General features: G+C 36.7%; 3 protein-coding genes across 3 annotated transcripts in view; 1 reads left to right on the forward strand and 2 right to left on the reverse strand.

Moving 5' to 3' along the window:
• The first annotated feature begins 1477 nt into the window (after positions 1–1477).
• Positions 1478–9600, forward strand: LOC113236463 (E3 SUMO-protein ligase NSE2-like). The gene is made up of 5 exons (XM_026472542.1): positions 1478–1730; positions 2886–3036; positions 4477–4526; positions 5994–6114; positions 9214–9600. The coding sequence occupies exons 1-5, from the start codon at positions 1539–1541 to the stop codon at positions 9351–9353; spliced, it is 654 nt and encodes a 217-aa protein (XP_026328327.1). The 5' UTR covers positions 1478–1538; the 3' UTR covers positions 9354–9600.
• On the reverse strand, positions 6619–8519 carry LOC113236462. The gene has a single exon (XM_026472540.1). The coding sequence runs from the start codon at positions 8242–8244 to the stop codon at positions 7114–7116; it is 1131 nt and encodes a 376-aa protein (XP_026328325.1). The 5' UTR covers positions 8245–8519; the 3' UTR covers positions 6619–7113.
• Positions 9601–18209: 8609 nt separating the features above from the next.
• Positions 18210–20378, reverse strand: part of LOC113236958 (rap1 GTPase-GDP dissociation stimulator 1-B) — a 6526-nt gene continuing 4357 nt past the window's right edge. The window contains exons 5-6 of the mRNA XM_026473187.1: positions 19731–19737; positions 18210–19634 (exon numbers count right to left, since the gene is read on the reverse strand). Coding sequence (XP_026328972.1) covers positions 19196–19634; positions 19731–19737 — 446 coding nt within the window. The 3' untranslated portion in view covers positions 18210–19195. The remainder of the gene's footprint in view (positions 19635–19730; positions 19738–20378) is intronic.

Consider the following 20378-nt stretch of genomic DNA (forward strand, 5'->3'; position numbering starts at 1 on the left):
ATCCAAACTATTACCGCACACAAAAATGTCAGTACTTGCCGTATAGCTTATATTGATTCAGTACAAAATGTCCAATTAATGTGTGCAGTTTAACACACGTCGCACTGCAGAATGTATGCAAGTGCATTTTGAATGAAAAATAACTTAATTAAATTTGACCAATTTCTGTTGTCTCGATTTTTTCGCCCCATACTACGAAATCATCCCTTCATGAAACTGAGTCTATCAGCACTAAAAAAAATTTTTGATCATCATTATTCATTTTTAAGGACACACGCTTGACCAAAAAATTGACTGCCAAAATTGTTTTCACAAAAAAGACTATGGTTTATTACAGTTTCCTTGTATCTTATTGTATTATTATATTCTTCTTAGACTATGGAAACTGTTATTTTTTAACTTCTTTTTTTTCCATCCTCTAAGATATTCTTACTGTACCCGTAACTTCAAGAACCCGCCATTTTTCTTTTTAAATATTGTCTATGTAAGTGGCTAGTTCCGGAAACTTATAGTATACCCTTTGTATCACTGTGAATTCCAAGAGGGGTTGTAATTCCATAACTGACAGAACAAGTCACAAGGATTTCGTTTCGTCTCTCGAGTCGCATTAATAACTGCCTCCGTGGCCGAACGGTTACCATGCCGGACTGCCATGCAGAGGTACCAGGTTCGATTCCCGGGCCGGGAGAAATAGTTGTATGGCCTACAATTATTTCTCTCGTGAATTTGGGTGCAATTTGTGGTTGTCTATGTGTGTGTCCATGGCACCCGCGACACAGGGTTTTCCTAGTGCGGGGATATGATGAGTGTGTGCGTTATTTATTATTTTATTATTTAATTGTCCTGCGCCCGTCGTTATTAGCTGGTTCGTAAGCAGCTCATGTAGCTACTGGAAGGTAAGGTTCTCTACTTCCTCATATATCTCACGCTCAGATTTAAACGCCAAGACTTTGGCGAGCAGAGCATCCAAAATTTCATTAACATCCTTTAACATGCGCAACCTCAACAAACACTTTATGCGCTTTTGCGACGATGGCGGCGGCCAAGCGTCTTCAGTGCTTGAAAGAATTAGAAAACATACTCAAGTACTGACTTGAGCATAGAGTTGAGTTCTGGAACCCGACCCGTAGTGTCTCTTATTAAGTTTGTGCGCAGGTAGTGCTACTTAAAAAAAACTGCACAACAATCCATTGTGTTGTGAGTAGGGATTTAATATTTACCCATTGACGTAACAGTATTCTTCGTTTTGGTTTTGCTACTACATACCATTCATGCCTGTATATTATAATATAAAGGTTTCTGCTTTTGAGTATTCCTGTTTTTTTTTTAAATATATACACTACACGTACCACCGCATACTTGCCTGTATCCAAAGCAACATTATATTTAAGTTAGAAACGTCAGTCAATCGAACGTCACATTCGGCAAACTTGTTTGTTTGTTCAAGTTAAGTTTGTTGTTGGCGGTATTGTTAATAGGTGTTGCAAACATTTTTAAATATTTTAGGTAATTAGATAATTGGGCGAGACCAAACAACCATGGCAGATTCTGATTTAGCTGAGTTACGAAAACAGTGCATAACCAGTTTGTATCTATGCACGGACAACGTTTCCAAATACATCGACACCGAACAAGAAACCGAATTCAATAAGCTCAAGTCGTATGTCGAAGGATATTGCCTGCTAGAAGCCCAACAAGAGGTCGCTATTCAGGCTTTAGAACGCGCTAAGGTATGTAGAACATCAACACAAGTTTTACTTTGGAAATTTGTTCGTTTTGCCGAGTAACTTTCATTTATATCTGCTAGTGGGGTTCCCTACTTGAGACAGAATGCCGTTGGCTCGATTGTCCATTTGACCTATGAATCGTGAGCTCAAGGGTTTGCCACATCGATGCATCAGAATCTCGAAAGAACGATCAACAGCCAAAAAAGTGAGTTCTCGAAAAAGGAGATGGAGCCTCTTTTTCACATCTTGAAATGTAAAAAAAATACAAAATACGACATACTTAGTAACTTCATTTTTCAAGAAATCATCTTTTAGGTTATTGATCGTTAGATGCATGCGAGATTTTGATGTGGCAAGTATTTTTATTTGTTTTTTTTTTTATTGTGACTCGGCAAAATGACTGCACCGCGCCTGATGGAAAGTGCGAATACAGTCCAGAGATGAGAGTAACGGATGGAAAACACAAATATCTTCACTCCGTCACTATCATTTTGCCGGTCTGGCCAAATGCTTCTTCACACTACGTTTGAAGGACCCGATGTTATAGAGGGGAGGGAATACATGCGCCGGGAGTTGGTTCCACAATTTGATGGTTCGGCATATAAACGAATTGCCAAACTTTTTAGTGCGGGACGGTATTGAACTGACCGTCCATCTGTGGCAACGCAGTCCGGCATGGGTGGTCCGCTGATGGAAAGGAGAGGAAGGGATAAGGTTGAATAACTCTTCAGAGCACTCACTGTGGTACAGGCGATAGAATACGCTAAGAGACGCTATATCTCTGCGAAGCTGTAACGACTCCGCAAGCTCAGTTACATGAGGATCGTTGACAACACAGAAGGCGTAGCACTGCAGTCCATCTAGGGCATCGAGCAAGTACTTGGCAGAGCCGTCCCTAAGGTGCGAACAGTACTCCATGCTGCTTCGGACCTGAGCTTTATACAACAGGTATCGCAGCTCTGGAGTAAAAAATCGGTGCACCTTGTTCAGGATGCCAAGCTTGCGCGACGCGTCCACCAAGTGTTCCTACACTTGTTACTTGCCACACTAGTTCCTACACTTCCTAATCTATCTGCTCTGTGATACACAGTGAACCAGCAAGTTACCTGTGGTAACTTAGGTTAATAATCAGTTACAGTCCAGTATTCTTGTTTATAGAAAGAAACTGACACATCCAACATAGATTCCCTAGAAAACTGTTTTGAAGCTCATCTGGCCAGCTTGGCGGGCAAAAGGCTCGACGTCAAGAAACATCCGTACATGACTGAGTTAAATAAAAGGATTGACAAAGGCTTGCAGAATGCTAGACGTAAGTTATTCGTATTTAAAAGCTTGACTTAACTATTTCATAGCCTTTCTTGTGCCATTTCAAAAAGTCAAACGGCTGTTTGTTCCCAACTGCATTAAATATTTAGCACAGATCTGCAGCAAATGAGGCACTAGCTCGACTGCGGCAACAGGGAGCATGCACCCTCAAAATACCTTCATTTAATTGTTCAACCTTGCTTTTCAAATTCAATAAAAGTTAATATATCAATTTTTAGAATGTCAATTGTTCATAAGTAATAAGTCTTTGTTCTGTATCCATAATCAGATACTTTGTTATTAATAGAAGAGCATGTAATTTATTTATCATAAAAACTAAGTGACAAGACAAACAAGTTGTGCGACTGATAATAAGCAATACGCTTGTTCATAACCATTGCAGTACCACTCAGAGCTGTAATTCACAAAGATTTGAGGGGCATTGCTACTGCGCCCGACAACCTGAGGCATAAGTTGACAAATCCCATGTGCCTGTAATTTCAATTAATAACCCAATGTATCTTGAACACATTGACTGTAAGATGGCATAGGAAGCTCTCACATGTAAGAGTAGTTTTATTTTAGGACAGATTATTTTATATTACTTGGGTTTATTTAATAATTTTACCTATATTTTGCAATTTGCCCTCACATGCAAGTCAATTATAATATGTACGAATTCGGTGACCCGTTGGTGATGAAGGCTAAAACTCTGTACTCATATGCAAAGTCTTGCTTCTCTCTATGAGGCGACACAATAGAGTATAATACTTCTTCTTTTTGCTTAATGGCACTACCCTTTAGATTTCGCCAGTATCAAGTTTTCTGCTTAGTAATTTTAAGGGCTTCTGTAGACTGCTATTCAGTGAGTATTGTGAGAGCACAATGTGATATAATAAATGTGATATACTTGTTACATTTTAAAGATGCAGAGCTGTTGAATTTCCTGAAAGGGACAGAGAACTATATACATAGACAAATGTTAGTAGGTATGTTATGCAGGATGAACAAATTATAATTTTGTTATTGCTGGTTATATAATCACAAAGGACATTGAAGACGTATCCGTAGGACTTTAAATTGCATTAAAACTTGTGGGTTTGGGAAAGAATGAGGGGAGGATATCATACAAGGAGACAGGGTACACGGAGGTAATTGTAACAAAATTGAATAAAATGTGATCCGGAGTTCCTTCATCTAGCCCGCATTTGCAAAGCGAGCTGTAGAGTAGAATAATCCACAGGAATTGACATCACAAGGCCGATATTGACAGACAAGATTAAAAAAAATATATGTACGAACCAACTGTGTCACAGCTGAGAGATACTGTCTCTCATTTAAAAACTCAAAATTTATCTTTTAAGTTGTGAATATGTGTACATATTTTATTTTTTCTGTTGCACTTTGTGCTATCAAAACCTGACGTGAATTCTTTAAATTTCAGAAAATTTGGAAGAGTCTGACTTAGCTATTACAGAAACACAAGACCAATATGTAAGTATTCCTTATGCACTGCATTTTTTTTCAAAATACTTGTGGTCTTGAAAATACGTAGGTATTACAATAAAGCTTTTTCGCGCCATTACGATTTGTATAAGGTCCACTGTTATCATTAACAATTGGAATAGGCAGATTTTCATACATACATGCATATCATCACACTGGTCTCCCACCAGGGTAGGCAATTTATGTGATGGGTAATACTTTAGAATTATTAAAAATGAAAATGCAAAAAATCAGAACAAAATAGTTATATTTTTACTCACAAGTGCATTTTTTTGCTAAATGTTTATGTGTATTTACTATAAAGTACTTGCTGTCTAGACAAAAAATATAGGACAAAATTATAATTATTCCAGATGTTCAGAGGGTAGTAAGTAAATATTATTCTATCTGACTTCAATTATCACTATAGAAATAAAACATTGGAGGTCTTTTAGCTCTTTAATATATGTACACTGGTTGTAAGAAAATTTATTTCAATACCAATAGTGATTGTCAGAGGAAACACAAAATTTAAACAAAGTACAAATAATACACAATATTAATAAGTTGTTAATGTTGTTGTGTAATGTTAATGAGTTCAGCAGGGAGACTGTTAAACGTTTTTGCTTGGCACCTAGGACCAAAATGTAGAGAGAAGGAACTGTTAACATAATAAATTTTCCAAAATAAGGTTTGCACGACTTCTAGGGTGGACGAAGGTCTTGTTGATGTATGGTCATAGCTATTAGGGCCTATGCACAAGGCGTATTTTATACACGCTGACGACACGCAGAGGTCGCGCTGATGACGCGCGTTAACGCGATTCAAACGAGATTCAGTCGTAGCCAGTAAATCTATGTACACGTTCACAAATTCATACCCGCCGTAGACACGCTGTAAACGCGCATGTGTGTCGCACATTTTGATAAAACATAGATTTAATTTTAGTTTCATTTGTTAATTTCAGTTAATTTTTGGAATGAAGCAACCACGTGAAATTCTAAGTGTGAACTCCAGTGGAGTATATAAGCTTCTTGCTTGTAACGTGATGTTTGCGTGCATTTGAATCAATTCACTACAGTGCGTCTGCGGCGTGTATATGCACAGATGACACGCGTTAACGGTGCCGTAATAATATGGCGCGATGGCGTGAGTGGGTAAGGGACAGAGAAGGGCGCGCCCCTTCTCTTCCTCAATCTTGCAACGCGATGTTTGATTGAATCGATACAAACGCAACAATCTGTTTTTCGAACATCTTCAGCGACGTAAACGCGCGTTCATAAAACGCGCGTCGTCTGCGCGTATGAAATACGCCGTGTGCATAGGCCCTTACCCCAAAACTTGATTTATCTTAAATGCGACTCGACCAAAGATGATTTTTGACATATTATGGTCAACTGATCTTGATACCTAAATAAATACCAAGCGAATACATGCCGCGCTGTTTACTGAAACAGGTAAAACTATTCTTTCCAGATTGATCCAATAACCAAGAGGCCTATAGTGGACCCTGTGAAGAACTCCTTATGTGGCCACATCTATGAAAAAGAATCCATTATAAACCTTATTACTATCAAGCAGAGAACTAAGTGTCCAGGTAAGTGAGATTTTGTGACCAAATATTTGGGTATAATAAAAAATATATATTCTAAGACAATAGTATATTATGTTGTACAGTGGTGTTGAGTGGGCATAATTTTGATGTGGCTTTCAATGACTACTTTTTTAAATGTAAAAAAATATATATAAAGGTCGCTTCATTCAGGGCCTATGCAGCTCTTCATTACTGCAACCATTAACTGGTATATTGTGGTCACCACTAATTACAATTTGGAGCCAATGTTAAAGAACTGAAGGATTTTCTTGGCTTCGACTGTTTTAATGTTCTCTAATTGTGGCCTGTGTTTTGTGCAGCATTGGGTAAGGAGTTTGATCCGCCTCGTGGCAGAATCTACACTCTCTGTTTCCTCTCTACCGAAGATTTGACAAGTGTTCACCGCTTCAGTTGTGAGGAAGGGGGATGTAGTCTAGGCTCTACTCTATGAGTAGAAGTACGCTGGCTGAGTGAATATAGATTTGTATTTAGAATGTGTTTAAAAAATAGGATAGAGAAAAGATCATGTTGGCAGATCTAGAAGTAGCCTCCATAAGTGAATATGTGAAAAATACAATAAATATCTAGTTATGAAGATAATCCCAGTTTATATTTATAAAGTACCTCTCGCTAGGCAACCTAAGCTACGTCTATGGTATCCACGACGTTGAGTCTTGTCTTCGACCCATCAGTATAACAAAGGCCGGTATTTCATTGCCTTGACACCATGCGGAAATGGTGTTCAGAGTCGTTTGATATGGTGTTTTGGCAGTTTTGCTAAGTTATTTTCTCTCAGCTTCTTCAGCCGATGACTCCCTTGGAGGAGACTAGCAGTTCTCTACCAAAACTGACTAGTATCGGTCTCTACCAAAACTGACTAGTTTTAGTAGAGAACTGCCTCCAAATGTGCAGCCCCAACACCGCTCCCCTGGTTCGTAGAAGACGGACCAGGCGCAGACTCCTGCACTGAGCTTCCCGACTCCGATTCCTCGAGCGGACTTGTTACCGACTCCGGTTTCGAGGCCGAGACACCCCGTGCATTGTCGCTGCTAACAGTACCTTCCGGGCACCCTTTGATCTTAAACGTAACCTGTTTAAAACCAAGGTGTGCCCGGCAGTTTGAAGCCCGGAGATGCTCCAGTGACAGGCCATCCAGAGCGTACGCGATGATCCATCCGTTCGCGTCTTCCCAGGTGTGAAGAATTTTCCACAATTCTGACCACTGTTTTGGGCCTCGAGCAGGCTGATTGCCATCTGTACCGACTCGCACCCCTTCTCCGGAATGTAAGTGGTGGCGGTGATGGGTTTCGGAAGCTCGCTCTCCTTAATAAAGGACAGCTTGGCTTCCGGCCACGGATGCAGATTGCCAATCTTTTCCTCAAGCCAGTCTGCACTATCATGGTCCTTGCAGGTCACAAGAATCCAGCCTGACTTGTGGGAGAGGCCCATGAACTTCGGTCCTTCGCCATGCGACTTTGTGCTCGCAATGGTGCGGACTAGGAACAGCTTAACTAGTTCCATTTGTTCCTCCGTCATAGGTTCCGAATTCCGGATACCCACGCGCAGGGAGTCAGCCATTTCGCTGATAGCAGGTCTGATTCTGCTTTCAGCTTGTGTCATGGTCCTGGGAGCTTTCCTTGTGTGCTCTTGGGGCGACGCCTTCTCTGACAGATCGCGTTTCAGCGCTATCGGTTTCGGAATTGGTTTGAGCACCGCAAGTTCACTCCAGGGTTTTTCAGAGAGCTGAAGGGCTTCACTCACGAGCAGGGAGCCAGCCACTTCGCTGAAAGTAGGTCTGATTCTGCTTTCAGCTTGTGCCATGGTCCTGGGAGCCTTCCTTATGTGCTCTTGGGGCGACACTTTTTCTGCCAGATCGCGCTTCGGCACTATCACTTTCGGAAGTGGTTTGGGCACCGTAAGTTCACTCCAGGGCTTTTCAGAGAGCTGGAGGGCTTCCGCATAACTCTTTCCCGCTCTCATTAGGCCCTGTAGTCTCCTCCGGCGAGATCCGCTCAGTCGACTACGCGGCTGAGCGCTGGATCCGGTCGTCACTAAAAGGTCGGAAGGACCCGTCTGGTTCGTATCCATAACCATGACTGGAGTCATATCGTTATTGCTGGGTGTACTGTCCATCCCAGCCGTGGTTTCCTCCAAAGAAGAATTTAAGTTATTAGTTAATTTTTGTCCTCTATGTTATCCATACGAGTCCCACGAGTAGCTAGGGAACTAAACGTCACAACCGGCAGAGCCCCGCTTGCCGGCCTAGGCCTAAAGGGCATAAAGGTTCCCTCGAGGCGCCCAGGTATCGAGGGTACACCGTTAACGGCTGGGCTACCCCCAGACACGCATCCAAAGGCATGGTACGTCTAACACCGTCGGATTGGGTGACGACACTTTAGCCAACGCCTAGCAAATGCCCTAAGCATTTACTAAGAGTTGCCCAGGATGCACCGGCTCATGTCTTCCTTTCCTACCCAATCTTGCGATTGCACAGGACCAGAAGCCACTCGCTCACGTGGAGGTAAGTCGTCCTGGCATCCCAAAAACAAAACAATAACAAATCAGTGAGAATCAGTGGTCCCTCAATTTATTCTACAAGATTAATAGCCTCTATGATTGTTTTTGGAATATTACAACGTTGGGTGTGTCAAAATTTAGGTTTCGCTACTTTATATACGAATACTTATACGTAAATATTATTAATAAAAGATATGTCTTTATGTATAAATTAAAGTTAAAATTATTTAAACAATAAGAATTTGAAAAAAATGTTTCTTTTGTTTGTTGCTATACGTGTTTTATATTAGAAACGTCTTTTCATCCTCGTATTTGATAACTATTACGACGGCATCCGTTGATTAAAAAAAATCATAATTTGATGACGTACCACACACGCCAAATTGGATTTTGCATAAAAATATTTTATGCAACTACAGTCGGACAATCGAGACAAATCTAACGATTCATACATTGACATCTATTAAGTAGTTACCGACTGTGAGGGGACAAATGAACACACGTCATTTGCTCTAAATTTTCAACTTTGCTTTTGATGTCGCTTCGAGTAAAGTCTTTATTATAACTAACTATTGTACTTTTCAGTGGTAGGCTGCGGCAATAGGGAGCCAGTGCAGAGACAGCACTTAATATCTGATGATGAACTCCTATTCAGGATGGCACTTACACAGCACTCCACCATGATACAAGAGAAATCTGTAATGAACCTCGATGACACTAACTGATAATACCTAAAATAGATAGAAACAATAAATTTAAAAAAATTGATATATCCACCAGTTAAATTCTGTGGGTATTATACGTTTTAATGCGACACGCATGGATGGTTTTCTAGAATTAAACTAATTTCAAAATTTTCATTTTATTATGTTAGCTTTTTTAAATTTACATTACAAACTCAGAAACCTTCCGATAATTTATTAATATTGTAATAATTTATGCATGTCTAGATAAAGTTGTTAATGTCCTGATAATTTATTAACATTCAGATAATTTATGAATATGCAGATACTTTGTTATGTACAAACGTACGTACCGAGACGAAATATTTCATACTGATAAGAATAAAATGTGATTTTTTTATTTATATTATTTCATTTATGATTTCATTAAAGATTAATGCGGTCTCTTTTTCAACCCTGTTCTCCGTAAAAAAAGGAAATAAACAGACAATGAGCATAGAAATAAAAAATGATTGATTTAGAATAATTTATTACAGCAGGAATCTATATCACTTATTACAACATTGCATTGCTTAAATAGCTCATGCCAAGACATACTGAATTAATTTAAATTATAAAACGCCAGAGACAAACACGTCAGCAGTGAAAGAAACACAATCATATTGAGAACATTCTGAAACAGGCTGGCCATGGGCCTGTTATTACGAAATTTTAAACGAGAATGTATTGTGAGATTTATGCGCTTGGAAGTACCAAACCGAGATCCGTACTCTACGGTTATTCCACTGAGATATACACGTTATGGAATGTGTTGTTGTATATAAAACTATTTTACATGTCCAATTGCGAATGGAACTGTCAATAATTTGTTTTCGTCAAAATCGCAAGCTACTACGAATGGATATTCGAGATTATCGAGATGGACTATACTGGTAAAATAACATAAACTTTAACACTTTGGTCTTTGGACCTTTTTTATTTGAATTTACAATCTTAAGCGTTAAGTATGACGAGTACTATATTTTTTACTAATAGATTTTGAATAAAGTCTTCGTTAATTAGGTACGTATACAAGGTAAACATATTATTGTAATTGCTTTAGGCATTTGATTATATCGACTCATCCGTAGAACAAAGATCTATATGCAAGACTACTTGTTCTCAGGACATAGTACATTTCATTCGTTCTTCTTCGCTGTGGACGTCAGATCTACCGTTGTACGATTTTATATTTCCGAAATGAAATAAGATATATAAATTCTCAAAACACCTTTACGTAGGCCTTAGTTTGAATAAGGAAATTATTCTCGTAGCGTACTTATTCTCTTTTAGCTATATAATCACATCGGACTCTGTTCTTCGGATGAGTCGATATTGACATTGTTACAAAAAACAGTACTTACTTGCTTGGTACATTTTTAAGTGTTGCTCGATTCGTAGTTACTTACACAATGGTTAATTTGCAGTAACCTACTGCGATTTGTTACTATACCAACATAATCGCTATACTCGGAGATGGAATTCGAGATAAAAAATGTAATCAAAAAGTCATGTATCATAGATCACAAAAATATTTTCGGGTTTTTTTATGATACCGAATGACGGGGCGAATAAGTCGTGGTGGCCTAATAATTGCCACTGCACTCGTCAGCCTGGAACATAAGTTGACAAGTCCCATGTGCTTGTAATTTCAGCAAAGGTATTTCTGGGGTAAAACAAGTTTTTAGAATCATTTTTATAATATCCATCTGTATTTATATATGTATTTTTTAATAATGAATTAATTTAAATTTATATTGAATTGATATTCAATTATTTTTATGTGAAATTACTCCACTAGTTTGTTATAATTGTTAATACAAAGATCGAACAATTAGAATAAAATCCTTCGAACCGCAAACCGTGCCCGACGCTATGTCAACTAAGCCACGGAACGAACCAGCGTGAAAAATTAATTCATTAATTTTTGTTTTTATATTTTGTTAAGAAGCTTATAACCTAATTATTTTCTTTACATCTACCTATTTGTAATAATAAAACGCTTCGTAACGTTACCAACAAACGTATCAAAAACCATATAAACAAAAAGGGTAGCCAAAGGTTGTGTACCCCCGAAACATTGCGATTAGTATAGAAATCGTAGTATAAGCTCATATATAAGAACTTATATTATTAATCAGAAAAAAAAGTTTCGATAATATTTTGATTGTATATACACACAATTTAAGGACAATATCAGAAAGTAATGCATTTCGACCTTTTGCACGATTCTTTGAATATTTTTTGTAATGGAATATACCATTGTTTACATTTTTGATCTCGAATTCCGGTGCAGAGTATAGAATGGAACTTCTAGGAAATAAAGTCGCACCAGTGCCAATACGAATTAACTAAAAGCAACTTCCAGTCACGCGAGTTCAGTCTGTCTATTAAACATCTATGGATAAGTCTTGGTAATGAGCAGATTACTATTTATAATAAAAACTTGGTCCGTAAAACTAGAACAATGAGAAGTGCGTCAACAAGTAAAAGGTTAACTCTAATAAACTATGTGAAGCTCAAAATGTTAATACTATATTACAATTTTCTTTACTTATAATTATAAAATAAATATTGATGTGTGATTTTTAATTATATAAAACGTACATTAAGGGTGTTTTAAGAGTAAAGTCAATGAGTGAAAATTGACCACCTTAACATTTCTTACGATAATCGTAAAAAAAATCGCAAAAAAATTTTCAACTTAAAAGATGTGTAATGTAAATTGAACAATGGCGTCTATTCAGTAAATATAAACTAAACTAAAGGTTAGTGCATCTGCATCTTCCGTATCAGTAAGAACAGAACAGAAAATGTAATTAATTACTCATTATACATTATAGGAGTTTTTAGGTCAGTGTTTGCTTAACACGTTATTACTTTTCCGTTTGGGCAAAGCGCGGCACAAATTGCGGTTTTAATTCGGCCCTGGAGGGCCGAACGTCCCTTACCAAAGTACGGGTGTATGGCCCTCGGATAAATATTTTGACAGCCTCGTCACCATTAGTGAGAAATGCACGTAAAGTGGAAATTAAATCAGATACCTACATGCCGCTACAGACATTCGAACCGTACTTATCAATTGAGAAGCAAATCTCTTACTGAGCTACCACCGCTCTTAATATTTCAACATAGATCTGTCAAATTAATCGACGTCTGTAGCTTACTCGATAATTTTAGACGGCATACATTTGACAGGTCTAAATTAAAATTAACTATGCCGTCTTATTGATAACTCTTTAATTCTCTTTAGAAGATGCACTGAACTTTTAAATTTAGTATAAGTTGTTTCTGTTAATTCTATAAAACAAGTCATTGTACAATAAATGTTATGCAAAATTTACAATCAATAACGACTTATTCCTAATTGATCATCTAGCGGGCAAAATGAAGCTTCTATTTTATTTTATTAAGTGCACTATTGGATTGTCTTAAAGCTAACATCAAAATGCGTAACGATTAAGGCAAGGCAATTTATTTTGCACATTGGGAACTGGCTACCACGTACACACCGAATTCAGAACGATGGGACCATTTAATGTGAAGTAATCCTTTCTTCTTAGGCAAACTGAGGTTACAGTGACCCACATTTTTTTCTATCATGTATAAAAATATAATAATAATAGGTAATTATGATTACTATAAATCACTCATTTGGTGCTATACATTGTCCTAATTGTAATTTTGGCGAAATTGAATTAAGTATGTTAACATGCATAAGTGTTTACGTTTGAGGAAAAATTGGCAGTAATTTTAAATTTATATACCCAAACTTTTGCTGATACGTCATAAATTTAAAAAATCAATTCCTGTAAAATTACACGAGTACAATTGCGTGAGTGTAGCACCAAAATATATACCTATATGAAATAAATTTGGCTACAGCACACTTTTGCGCTGATAGCCTCCATAAGCATGTTAAGCGCAGGTCACGTACGAAGCTAAGCTAACTTAGCTTATTATAATTATTAATACAGAGATCGAACACTTACAAAAAAATCCTTCGTTATTTGATTTTTAATTCGGGGCTTAATCATGTACCTATAAAAAATATTTAATTACCTTGACGTTTCGGACGTATTGCAACGTCCATGGACTCGAAGGCGTCCGAAACGTCGAGGTAATCAAAATATGTTTTCATACGTGATTAAGTCCCGAATTAAAACTCAAATAATGTGTGGACATCGTGAAATTTTACATCAAAGTATAATTCCTTCGATCCGGTCGGATTCGAACCGGCCGTCTTGTAGCAAACCGTGCCAGACGCTATGCCAACGAACCAGCGGACCTCACGAATTTTTCTATGTGCTTGTTGTTGGATCTTTGTATCTGGTTTAGCCGTAGCGCCATCTATGAGAAATCTTATAAAAATATTTCATTCAATAAAACACTTAATAACTTAGCTTAATTCACGTAGCCGGGGTATCTTTTCACACTTCGGTTCAAACCGCGAACTAAGCTAACCGAGCTAACTAAACTAACCCAACGACCCGTTAGCTACGTATACGTAGTCACTACTTACTACGTATTTTCTTAGCTTAGCTTTGCATGCAGCTATGTGACTTAGGTTAAGTTAGCTTCGTTCGCGGTGTGGCCTGCGCTTTAGGGCTCTTGAAATTGGTCTCGAAGAGTCCTCTAACAGTATAGTGAATTTATTTACTTTTTGAAGTATACTGTTTTGTATCGGGGGTTTTTTAAAATTTTAATTTAAGTTTTTTATTGGATTATGATCTCAGCAGCGTAGAGGTATTTATTTTTTCGAAATAGTAAATTGTATTTTAAGTTAGAAATTTGTGAACTATCATTGTGAATTCGGTAAGTATGTAAAGAGCATATAAAGTTTGACACTTTGGACTTTGTATCGTTCTTACGGTAAGCGGTATAGAGTTGAATTTAATGTGAAGTGACAAGCTTGATATGCTCTTGATTCTGTATAACGGGACAAACTGACACCGAGACTTGTCTATCTCGATTAAACGACGGGACGAAGTCGTGCGCCTGATGGTAAGCGACACGCCTATTCATAACAGTTGCAGTGCCACTCAGAACTTTTAATCGCAAAGATCTTGAGGCACTGCCACTGTGACCCGTCACCCTGAGACATAAATTGACAAGTCCCACGTGCCTGTAATGTCACCAAATCTTTTACAAAGAACGAAAGAACACGTGGCCTGGTTTTGGATCAAGTTCGTAAGAATTCTCGTTTTAACTAGCACTCGTTACCTATTGTACTAGTACAATGCTATCAAAAATTACCCATAACTATGCAAGTTTAACTACCTTTTAATCTTTTACGACTATTACAATGTTATTAAATTGTACTTTGAGTATTTTGTCAATATTGCTGATACATTGTATGATATTCGGCACTTTAAAAAACACTGATCAAAAATATTTATGGAATTAAAAAATAGACTACACCACACCAGCATATTTAGCGAAACAATAAATTTCTTTTAAGAAGGATTTGATAAGGCTTTATGAATCAAACTTTGTTGAAAAAAAATTGAAATGCATTTTTTTTTATTTTGTGACAGCAGAAACGGTTGTAAAATTTAAAACTTTTAAAACAGTTTAACATTGTCTCGTTTTTCGGATCTAAATAGCGTATATTTGTTTTTTTTTACAAACGTTTCGGATCCTTTACAGTTGTCACCGCTGGAGATGGTAAAGTCATCAACCATTTATGTCTAACATTAATGCAAACCACCCAAAACGTTCCTTTGTTTGAAAAAAAAAAAAAAATCGTTTTCAAACTAGTTTACGAAAATTGCGAAACCACAAAATCAAACAAAATTAGTATATAATCTTAGAATAGTAACGCATGGAATGATAGTTTCATATCAAAGAACTGTCACAAATGAGGCAAAAATCAAATTCATGTAGGCTAGTTTTAGTAGTAGGTAGGTTAATTTTCGGTTTTAGTGAATATTTATATAAAAATACAAGTTGAAACGCGTTACTTCCTTGTGGAACGTGATGTTAGTATCTATTTTATGTTTGTCTGACGTATTTTTACTCATTTACCGCACTTTTCGTCATTTTTAGCTAAAATTCTTGATCTGTTCGCGGTGCAAGTTGACCTTGAGCACTGAAGGCCCGCCCGCTCGTGTAGGCCCTTTGGGAGCGCTTCAATTTGCCTCACTTAGCGTGTGCGGACTGGGTTTCTATGCGTTATTATTCTAAGTATATAATATAAAAGGAAAAACAAATGAATGAAAGAAATGACAGTCGACTGACTATTTTTATTTTCAAATTAGACATAAATCAAAAGTAGAATTTTAAAAAAAACACTGTATTATTTTGGAGAGTTTATGAATGAATGAATGAGCCAGTGCGTGTAAATTATAATAATTCCAGATTTATTTTTAAACAGCCTTTTGTATATTATACGAATTTAAAGTACCCCATAACTACCTTAAATGGTTACACCAATAATCTTATGTAGTCTTGAATTTGGATATAGCTTCATAATTTTTGTCTCTAATTAATGAATAAACGAAATGCAAAGACGTCTTTCCAAGGGATTTAAAACTTTACTATTTGTTTATAGTAATGAAATTATGATTGGCAAAATTAGTATAGGTTATCCAAGGTCCGTATTAAGAAATAATTCCCAAGAATTAAGTGCGTGTCGGTTTAGGGATTGACCACACTTATCGGCTGGACTTCTGGCCAAAAAAAAGCTTTGATTCCTTTAATAGCATATTTATGGTCGTCAGCGCATCTTGGGTGAAACCACTTAAGTGACCAAGATCCTGCATTTGATTGACTAACAATTTTGAACCGTAGTTTAAGGGCTTAGTGATGTTTACTAATAAACGGAAAATTTGATAACGTGCTTTCAAGGGATATTCATTAATAAAAATGACAACTACACCAACTACCAGGTCAACCAATGTAGAACCAATTTAGAAGAGTTTCTTTCCCGAATTGATCCTTCCGGGTATCAAACTCGGGACTTTCTCCAGGGCCCACAGTATTAAGCGCTAGGTCACCAAGATCGCCAAGACAGTTCACTTAAGATGTGATGCTGCATTTGAGATGTATTTATTAACACGGACTTAATAGGTAATCTAGGAAAAAGTTTAATGTAATGTAAATTTTCTATGAGTTATTTTGAAAAATCTTTGCCCTTATTGTATGCAATTTGCCTAAAAGAGAGATGAAAATATTAAAGATTTTGCATCATAGTAAAAATTGTGATGTCTTGTATTATATAGTTGGAATGCAATTTCATTCGAAAAAACGATATTTAATACTTCTTTCATCTAATAAATATCTAAAATTTATTTAGCATATAATAGGAATGACGTAAATTCTATCATTTTTAGCTATAAAAGAAATTTTGACACGTGTTCGTCTAATGATAATGTGCCAGAAAACTACACTACGCTATGAGTACCAGAGCATCGGAATCCATTCTGCGGCACAACGCAGAACACTCAGACAAAAACCAATAAAGAAAAGTTCATTTCTCAAATTGAGCCTACAGGGAATCGAACCCGGGACCTTCTTATCTAGCGCCTGCACTGCTAACTGCTAGGCTATAAAAATATTTTATCTAGTAGTGAGAAAGGGGATACGGTAATTATTTCACTTCATTTGACAACCTCGATGGCCCAACGGTTTATACGCGGGCACTGGATGAGGACGTCCTAAACTAATATTTCTAAATCGGTTCTGGTCTGGGTGTTCTGCGTAGTGCCGCAGAATGAATTCCGATGCTCTGGTACTCATAATAGTGAAAGATTATTTCGGGTCAGTGTAATTAAATTAGAGAAACGCGTACCAAAACGTCATAAGCGAATTAAAATTTATACCTAGGACTAGACATGAGAATAGTAAATAGTATGCATTTCTCACTCATTCGATTTTAAGCGTGACGCCTCGAGAAATTCACCACATTTAAATCTCATTTATTTTACCAAAAAAGTCAATTATAAATTTGGATATAAGTGTCGATACTACCTCGAATGGCAGGGACACTGGCTTTATTTTAGAATTTATTTTTTCTACAATTGTAATTAAAGCCATTTCAAAATGTACATCGTATATAATACGTGTTCTATTTACTTCGGTTGCATTGAACTACCTTCGGTTGATTTAAAAAAGAATCATTGGTAATATGTAAAGCACCTATTTAATACAGAGGTTTTCTTGTAAAATTTCGAGGTAAATTTGTTTTTTTTTCTATCGTGAAAATTTTTAGGAATTATGTTTTCACACCGTATACTAATTAGTATATATCCTCAATTTTACTATATTTTTTTTTCCAATGTTATAGCGGAATCAACCAAAGCCATTTGAGGTTGTATCGGCTATTATGTGTAAGTTTCTGCTTCCAGTTTTCGTTTAAGGGGGTCATTACACTTGGCGACGCAGAGTTGGCTGGAGCCGGTTAGAAAGGTTCATGTAATAAGAGCGAGACAGATATGGTTTTATTACATGGCATTATTCGAAATTGGATTGATTTTTTTCTTTTTTATGTCAAGTAGGAGGCAAACGAGCAGACGAGTCATTTGATGTGAAGTGGTTATCGTCGCCTTGAGTTGTGAATTATGAATATTTAAAATTTTCAAATGTGTAATTTTTGTTCAGGTGTATTTGTTTTAAATTTAAATGCGTTGTGAATCTTTACATTGGGCTTGTTTGTTATATTTTCTTTAGTATATTAAAAGACGTTTAGATTAAATTTTCTATTTTGGAATAAACCCCGTAATAGCCTCTATTTATTCTATAATGCAAATATTTGTCTACAGTTCGGTTCTAAAAGTAGATTATGACGTCTTAACCACAAGTAAGCTGGTTTAATTAAGTTTTTCTAATAATATTGGTTTCGAATTTATTCTAAGCGTGCATGAACTAAGTAACTATTTGCTGTCTATCTCTTCCATTTTTACTACGATTTATTTATGAGGTAGCGTCATTTCAATGGATGTAGCCGATTTTACTGGAATATAAACTTGAACATTGTGATTTCACTAATGCTTTGCAAGCGACTGTTTTAATAATAAGCACCTAGGGATGCAGATTTTGACTATAATTTTCATAGTAGAACACAGTTTTTATAATAGAGCACGTTATGTCTTAACATAGTAATTTCATAAAATATGTCGATACAAATTACAGATGCAATTAAAATATTATCATTATGTTTTATAGTCTGTCTTTTTTTAAGACGGAGTAAAATGACATTTGTAGGGTTGCCAGGTTACGTAAAATCTTAAATAGTTATGCAGTTATCGATGGATTGTAAAAGATGATAAAATTTTGTCAAAAATTACTGAATTACGAATGTTAAGACGTTACTAATTGTGTTATTGCCTTCTTTATTCTTATTCTGATAGTTGGCTTGCTAATATCAAGATCAATTTTTTAATTATACGCGTTTTATTTGATTATCTATGTTGAGTTAAAATGAAAAACTTTAAAATATGTCCCCTCTATGTCACATTTCCAAATACAGTGTACAATGTACCTATGTATGAACTTACAAAAACTGACAACTCAATTGAACTCGTGCCCAGTATGTGGATGAATCATTATTCAAGGATGATTAAAATGAAACAAGTTCGGCTATTTATTGCATAAACGTGACCAACATTCAGTCGATAGTCGATAGAATAATTATCGACTGCAATTAGCTGAGCTGCTCGCACGCGGGCAACACTTTTGCGCAATGAATTGTCACTTTACTCCGTTTCCAAAAAAGAAAGACTAATCAATATAGGGCATGAAAAAGTAAAAAATATTCAGGACAATTATTAAAATAAACTATACATATTATATAGATGTTAAAATTTGCTGGCAAATTCAAATCGACTTTTAATACTAACGGAAATTTATTTCTCCTTACCATTATCCGAAATAGTTGCGATAACTGCCACGATACAGCTTTTTAAATCATCACTGAGATCTTTTCTTGAATCCATGAATTTCTGCAGAGATTCAGGAACCTTCGCCTCTTTATAATCTTTAGCGAGCTCGTTCTTCTTCGACGTGATATCGAGGAACGCTAACAAATTCTCGGCGACCTCCACCGGCATCTTCGCGCAATTAGTCTCTACGAGCACCGATATGTGCTTGCCGATTTCAGAGTTGACCAGTTGGGTAATGAAGCTCTTTTCGTAGTCGAATTCAGAGTCCTGAGGCTTGAGAGACTCTATGGCGAGGAGAGTGAGCGCCAGCACGCCTTCGTTCTGCATCACCGTGTGGCAGACTATGAGCATGTTTATCAGGCTGTACAGGCAGCCTTCCACCTGACAAATGAAGTAGTACATTCTGTATTAAGGACGGTAAATAAATTACCAACGAGGATCTATTAAAAGCCCGAAGCTGAAGGCTGAGGGCTTTAATGACTTGAGTTTGTTTTTTTACCGTCCAACTGGCATGAAATTGCGAGTTAAAAAAATATTGTCTATGGTATTTTGCGTTTAATTGTGGCTCACGAATTTACCTGCATAACATACTTAAAAAAATAGTGCTAAAATAAATAAAAGTTGTTTTGTAGTATTTTTTTATATCTATGTTCTTCGCGAAAATGCTTTTTGGTGAAAAGAGCGAAACTACAATAGTGTACTCCGCCTAACTTAAAATAAGAAGCAAAATTTAACACGGCAAACTTGTTTTACGTTTTGTATTATACATTCTCCTTCATTTTTTAGTCATTTATTATTTCCTCGTGTTATTTGAGAAAAGCACTATATATACCTTGGCGGGAATTGGGATCGCCTGATTCGTATAAGACAAGGTCTTGCTTGCGTTTGGTTTTGGAACTCGCAATCGTCCGGCAATCCGTCAGTTCCCGACCTCTACTATGTAGGACGGAGTTTCATACCCTTTTTCTACTTATGGACCCTTCTCAAAATGTCAAATAGCGGACGATCCCTTTTCGAAAAGATAAAAACTAGGTTTAGCTTTAATTAGCTTACATTGTTCCCGAATAAACTTTACTTAATTACATATGAATAGGTAGTGTGACGTTGCCGTTCCATTGTGTTGCTAGGTTGTCGCTCAGCAGCAGTA

Source organism: Hyposmocoma kahamanoa, unplaced genomic scaffold (genome assembly GCF_003589595.1).
Source record: "Hyposmocoma kahamanoa isolate Upper Pololo Valley unplaced genomic scaffold, ASM358959v1 92, whole genome shotgun sequence".
NCBI classification, from domain to species: Eukaryota; Metazoa; Arthropoda; class Insecta; order Lepidoptera; family Cosmopterigidae; genus Hyposmocoma; species Hyposmocoma kahamanoa.